The sequence below is a fragment of the Nansenia antarctica genome, assembly GCF_963989245.1.
Source record: "Nansenia antarctica genome assembly, chromosome: 11".
NCBI classification, from domain to species: Eukaryota; Metazoa; Chordata; class Actinopteri; order Argentiniformes; family Microstomatidae; genus Nansenia; species Nansenia antarctica.
This window is the reverse complement of record NC_137681.1, coordinates 9,970,133-9,977,263: the sequence shown is the minus strand read 5'-3', so window position 1 is coordinate 9,977,263 and position 7,131 is coordinate 9,970,133. Positions and strand designations below refer to the sequence as shown.

At 42.2% G+C, this 7,131-nt stretch overlaps 2 protein-coding genes across 2 annotated transcripts in view; both read right to left on the bottom strand.

The window, feature by feature from the left end:
• fam53b (family with sequence similarity 53 member B) overlaps positions 1–346 on the bottom strand; it is a 20,778-nt gene extending 20,432 nt beyond the window's left edge. The window contains exon 1 of the mRNA XM_080541450.1: positions 278–346. The gene's annotated coding sequence lies outside the window, so the exon portion shown is untranslated. The remainder of the gene's footprint in view (positions 1–277) is intronic.
• A 3,743-nt stretch (positions 347–4,089) lies between these two features.
• On the bottom strand, positions 4,090–6,498 carry hpdl (4-hydroxyphenylpyruvate dioxygenase-like; the record flags this gene model as incomplete). Its single annotated transcript, XM_080541743.1, has 5 exons — positions 4,090–4,369; positions 4,613–4,740; positions 5,108–5,259; positions 5,426–5,592; positions 5,792–6,498. 5 exons carry the CDS (start codon positions 6,496–6,498, stop codon positions 4,189–4,191), a joined length of 1,335 nt encoding a protein of 444 aa, XP_080397869.1. The 3' UTR covers positions 4,090–4,188.
• Between the last annotated feature and the right edge of the window lie 633 nt (positions 6,499–7,131).

Here is a 7,131-nt window from a genome sequence, read left to right as displayed (position 1 = left end):
ATGGTGGGGCATGAAGCATGAAAAGAACTTAATGGTAGGCTCTTAACTTTTAATCACAATCAGGAGTGAAATGTTGAGGCCTAAGTAACACATTGTGGCACACAACATGGCATCTGCATGTGTTCACAGGCATCACAGAGCTATATCTTGACAGTAGACGCATGTTTGTCAATGTGGATGTGTTTTACATTTAGCATTTGGCATGATTAGAGTCAGATGCTATATTTGCCACATAAGATAGATATTCCTAACTGAATTGCAAAAACATATGACTTACTTAGAGACGTCTTCAAAGCTGTATAACACCTCAAAGGAGACGCCATATTCTACGGAATGCAACATAGGGCTTCTGTTAAAAGTGGTCTTCCACGGCACATGTCACATGTGAGGTAAGTTCATTAATTGGGGGGGTTTGAGAGGCCTCGGAGGGGAGGAGTGCTGGGGCTCATCACCCCTGGCAGACACCATTGTTAATCAGAGGGTAACATCTGCTGTGTACAACTAATCTCTCTTAGCAGGGCAGACTGTCAGCCTAGAGGGTTCAGACTGTCTGCCCCTGTGCTAAATGACACCAAGGATTTGTCTCCTCAGTAGATAATGTAGGAAGGGAGTCCAAACAAGTCCTGTAATTAGCAAGACCGTCAGCAAAAAAACCAAACATTCGGCCTACTAATATCTCGATTATTGGCTGAGGCAGCATAATAGTGACCGATTGTAAACCTGAATTCCAAGATCCCAGTAATGCAACGAATGTCCCCCAATCTTCATCATGGCTATGATGTGTTGACAAAGCAGTACAGCAGACCAAGTAGTCTGACTTCAACACTTCACACCTCACACATCCCTAAAAGGCTACAGTTTGTAATTGTGTTGTCTACTCGAAGACCATAGGGGGCAGTATTAACCAATCATATTCAAGAGGACCTGCACACTGTATTATAAAGGACAGCTGAAGAGCTGAAGATACATTTCAACCAATATTATGGTGGTGGATGTAATGGGATCAGGCAATAAATCTGCTAAAATTACTATCCTCCATAAGGCCGCTTATATCTAATTTGGCCAGCAGTTACCACATGGTTTGCTTGCATGAAGCGAGTGAGCATCCTCGCGCGAGCCCCATGCAGGGCACTGTTTGCCATCTGTGGTGCTTTCTGGGCAAGGGCCCCACTAAGTCAGTGCCTAGGGCAGATGGCTTGAAGCCTCTAAATGAAGGAGCCAAACCTACACCACAAAGATAACACATATTTAATCTATTATCACCCACCCTCCCCACTCCCCCCAAAAAAGAGGCCCTCCTCCCCTCTGGTTGAAACTTACAATAGAAATGTCTCTGGTCAACAGTTGTTCGAAATGTATGTGTATGTAGCTGAAGTGTATGTTAACGGTACATGTGGGAATACGGTACATGTGGGAAGGTTAGGGTTAGGATTAGGGGTAGGGTTAGGGTTAAGGTTAGGGTTATGGTTAGACATGCCAGCATGTACCATGTCACCCTAGCACCTAACCCTAACCCTAGTTTTCCCACATGTACCGTATTCCCACATGTACCGTAACATATACATATACATATTTAATCTTAATCAATAACACAAATATCATAAAACCATAAATCTGGTAAATGGTAGTGCAAGTTGATTTTATGTAGTCCAGTTTTATGGACTCTGAGTGTTCTCTCCATATATTCATCGACAAAATATCTCAGGCACAGAAAAACAGTGACACCAGTTGACAAACTGCAGAACTACATACATTATGCTCATTGTATGAATCATTAGACAACCGATTCTACAACACATTTTATGACACATTTTATTATAGCTTTTAGGGCTGAACATTTTCCAACAACATCACTTTGCAACCATTTGAATGAGTGGTAAATGGTCCTTGCACCTGCTTAGTTGGATGCAGCACACAGTCATAGTCATGGAACAACTTGACTAAATCCCAATGGAAATTATGTAGACACAAAATAGGACCCCGGGGTAGGAGTCTGGGTTAGGGTTAGGAGTCTGGGTTAAAAGCCCAGGCTTTGCATGGTTGGTGTGCAAGGTGGTGTCAATTAGTTCAGTTCAGGAGAGTTCAGGAGTAGGAAAGCTGATATATATACACTGAACAAAAATATAAAAACATAACACTTTTGTTTTTGCTCCAATTTTTCATGAGTTGAAATGAAAAGAAGAAAGATCTAAGACTTTGCACCAAAGGCCTATTTCTCTCAAATTCTGTTCACAAATTAGTTTAAATCTGTGTTAGTGAGCACTTCTCACAGCACAGTGTTTTATTTGTATAGTATAGTGGATAGTGTACATAGCCTTTATTTATGTAAACCAGCTCTTTTTCCCTTCTTGTTTTTAGTATTTTTTTCCTAGCACCAGGGGAGCCCCCCCTCCCAAATTTCGTTGTATGGTACCTGTACTATATTAATGACAATAAAGACCATTCATTCATTCATTCTCCTTTGCCGAGATAATCCATCCACCTGACAGGTGTGGCATATCAAGATGCAGATTAGATTTATTGTGACCAGCCTAAGGCACACCTGTGCAATAATCATGCTGTCTAATCAGCATCTTGATAATCCATCCACCTGACAGGTGTGGCATATCTTGGCAAAGGAGAAGTGCTCACTAACACGGCCTGTGAGTATTGAATGCCACAGCGTATGAGTATTGTTGCTGATCATGTGCATCCCTTCATGGCCACAATGTACCCATCCTCTAATAATGGCTACTTCCAGCATGACAATGCACCATGGCACAAAGCTAAAGTTGTCTCAAACTGGTTTCATGAACATGACAATTAATCACCATCTGAATCCAATAGAACACCTTTGGGATGTGGTAGAACAGGAGATTCACAGCGTGAAAGGGCACCTGAAAAATCTGTGTGATGCAATCATGTCAACATGGACCAGAATCTCAAAGGAATGTTTTCAACATGTTGTGGGATCAAAGCCAATGAGGCCGTTTTGAGAGCAAAGGGAGGCCCTACTCAGTATTAGTATAGTGTTCCTATTAAAGTGTTCAGTGAGTATAATATACATATCAACTTTATTTGTTTTACTCCAGTGTTCAATGGAAATGAACCAGAATATAAAAAGGACATCTGGCTTCGATTGAACCCCATTAAACTACACCACCACTACCAGACATCATTGGCTCATAACAGTAAGATCTCAAGCTAATTGAGCCTTAAAGTCTCTTGTTAATATTGGGATCCTTTGTCAGAGGACCTATTGCCACCACTCTGCCAAAGTGTTTACCCACAAACCCCTAGTGACTTTCATGATGTTCCATCAATCACAAGTGTGACAGTCAGAAGCCTTTTCTAAATCTTTGGGAATACGACTCCTCCACTCGCTTCGTCCTCAAAAAGCATTGGAGGAGAATATGTAAGGGGAGGAACCTAGATCTTCTCCTCCAATGCGTATTCAGTAGGAGGAAAAAAGACGGAGGAGGGGACTCAAGAAGTTGTGTTGCTACAGTAACGATTGAGGGAAGGCTATAGTGTGGCTCTCGTCTTTGCCTCTGTGAGCTCAGGTGCTGAGGTGGCTGTCATCAATGGTCTAACAAGAGTCCATGGGGGGGGGGGGGGTAATGTTCTGGAGGTCTGCCTATCCAATGTCTGGTAATGGGGAACAGAGGGGATAACGTGTTCTCAAGTGCAGTATCTGTACTTGGTGGTCTTCAGTGTGGTGTGTAACTGACAGTTTCAAAGCCAAAAATACTGAGTCCAGAGTCCTTAAAAAAGTCACGACCAACTGTCCTGTGTTGCCAGACTTGTGTCATGCATCTCCAGCCAAATGTAGAAAAGCACAACAACCCAAAGTATTCCTAGAATTTCCTTTTCTGAAAATTACCCAGATGAGCTCTTAGACACTGATAGATGACTTGTGGCGCCACTGTATTTATTAACAGTTTCATTGTGTGGTAACTTTTCTTGGTCAAGTCATTCCTCATATACATATATATATATATACATACAGTAACATCTGTTGTTTGTACAGTGCATTTTGAAACCACAGTACAGTACTTCCATTTCATTGAAGTCTACACATTCAAGTTCATACACATTCAGTAAGAGCGTTGTAACATTTTAAGTGCCATGATACATCATAAAAAAGACATTTGTTATCAGCTAAAAGGCTTTCTGGATTGTTCATGTTGACCAGTGTGCAAATAGATTTTAGGAGTGTTTCTGTCCTTGTGACTCTGCTCTCTCGCTCTCCATGTAAGCCTGGACAGACCTCCACAAAGCACGGATGTTCCCCTCTCCAAAACCTGATGCTCCTCTTCGCTCAATCAGCTCGAGGAAGAAGGTGTCCTCTGCGAAGATGGGCTTGGTGAACACCTGGAGGAGGTATCTGCTATGAAGGAATAAGATAGGAAGTCATGGGTTAGATTTGGTCAATATTACATCCACTTACAAACAGTGAAAGGACATTGGGCTTGTTTGTAAGTGGAATATTATACCGTAGTTTTAGACCAAGTTTTGATCATGAATAGAAAATATTGCTGGACTAGGATCAGATGACATATGAAAGCGTACAATCTGCATGGAAAAAGAGTCTTTGAGGCATGCCATCACTTTCTACCTGCATATATCCTACCTTGTCTTTTTACTGGATGTTGTGTGACATGAAGGATCCTGGCGGAGATCTGTGTCCAGTAGGATCCCATGCTGGGACAGCATCTGGGGGTCATAACCTGCGTCCTCTATTTCCTGCTGTTTACCCACCTGCCACAGTACAGAGTACATGTCAAGGATCACTGAGCACAGTGGCAAACATAACCATACAGTTAGTACATGTATCCATCCAAATAATGCACAGATTCACAGTTCATAATCTATTAATCCTCACACAGGCATTGAGCATACAGTAAATCTTTGCCTGTTAAACAGAAGTTAATCGTCTGACAATTATTCTGAACTGTGGAAAAAGTAGGAGAAACCCCTGTACTACAACATCTCTTTAGGTTTCTGTACTGTTGTAGACTGCTGTATGAGTTGAATGCATTTACATGACAATGATAAATGTAGTCTACTGTTCACATGATGCTTCACAGAAGGCCTCTAAAATACAGGAATTATGTGGGAGGCAAACCTCTGTGTAATAGGCAGGCGGAGGGGAGAAGAAGGGCACTCCAGCCTCGCCCATGGTCTGTGCTGAGGAGACTATGTCCTGTGTATAGAGGCCAATATGTTGGATCCCTGGACCTCTGTGCTGTTCTAAGAAGGTATCCACCTGGTTTCTGCCTAGAACAGACAGACAGACAGACAGACAGACAGACAGACACACGACTCAGGTATTAGCAAATGTCTAAATGCACAAATGCAATGATAAAAGTAGAGGCAATATGCATGGACTCATTCGTAGATCATCCAACCCAAACTGAGCAACATAACCCTATGAGGACGTTACCTTGTTCAGGTAGCGACTCTGCGATGACAAACTTGCAATCAGGTTCTTTTCCATCCTTGAAGGGAAGCTGTATCCCTGCTTCACTGCATTTCCAGTACTCCATTGCGGTGAGCCGCAGTCCCATGCCATCCTGGTTCAGGACGTAGCCCTCGTCCACATCCTCGTCACTGCTCAGGGAGACACAATACAACTGTACTATGAATGAATGAATGAATGAATGAATGAATGGTCTTTATTGTCATTAATACAGTACAGGTACCATACAACGACATTTAGTAGGGGGGGCTTCACAACCCTTCTAATTTACAGTCAGTGCATCAGATTGTACTGCATTTGTTTGATTCGATAGTAGCACCATGAACTTACCTGTCAATAAAGAACCTCCGAAAGCCAAAGTGTCTTTCGTACCACTGCATAACTTGTGGAGTGTTTTTTCTGGGACAAGCATAGGTGATGTGGTCAAAATGAGTAATTGGACAAGATTCCACCTTGTCCCCAGGCTTGTCCCCATTGTTGGTCAGGTTTTCAACGTCATGAAATCCAGGTAAGAAGCTTCCCTGGTATTTAGTCCTGTCGAGGAGAGTGTGGCACACATTCCCCACTATCGACTTGACGATAGAGTAGGTGACAAGCCCCCTCTCGTCACTCACCTCTGTGGGGGGCACCAGGAAGTCACACCCTTGCTGGCGAAGGGAGTGGGATGACCTTTCCACATCCTCCACCTCGAAGCACACATTGCATGCGGTATCCACGAAGTACTGTGGATGAACATCGTAAAGACATTTGTCCCTTGTTCCCCTTCGAGCGTTGCTCAGTTCTTGAACTTGTGAAGGGGAATTTGCTCTCTGACTTGACACTTGCTCATTCAATCCAACAGTACGAGGCGACTGATTTGATCCTTCATTAACGACGAACACTGCCCCTCCTTTTCTGAAAGCCAACTGTTTCGATCCCTCCGTTAGTCTCGCCGCGAATAGATTAAACTTGAATTTGGAAACAAGATCGTAAGCTATTTTATCCACGTTTGTAACGTGGAGTGAAACGTGATGCAACCGGCTCAAGGAGGCTGCCATCTTTTTTCTGTGACGTAATTTAATTGACAGGAGGTGGGCGTGTCCTTTCCTGTCATCCACACTTGGGGGAAAAACATTAGCGTCACGTGGGCTGGATGACAACAGTAAACACAGTTTCATATCAATGACCATCTTTAGCCATTTTCGATCGTTATGTTTACATGGCCTGTCATCACAATATCTTTGTTTACACTGACGGCCCGGGATCTATTGCTGTGGTACGAAAATCAAGTTCTACATTGCATAATTTCATTTTTATTTATTTTTTGTTTTTTACAGAATAAATGATGTGTAAAGTGCAGCCTCAGACAACATTCCCCATATATGTATGGTGGGGTATAGTTCCTATAATAAAATTATATTTTAATATATATAATATTTTATATTTTTTGTAATTAAATTGTAATTACTATATTTATTTATAATAAAATTGAGTCAAAGAGGATGCAAATCCTATCAAAGCGAGTGCACGTACTCTCTTCGATTGTGTGCACGAGAGCAACACTCTCTGTCAAGGTCGGGACCTTTATAATAAGTAGAAATAATATCATCTCCCCTAATCATTTGGACTGTTATTGAAATACGGATTTATAAGATTGACTACACTGTGCAACATTCTAGAATAAATCATCG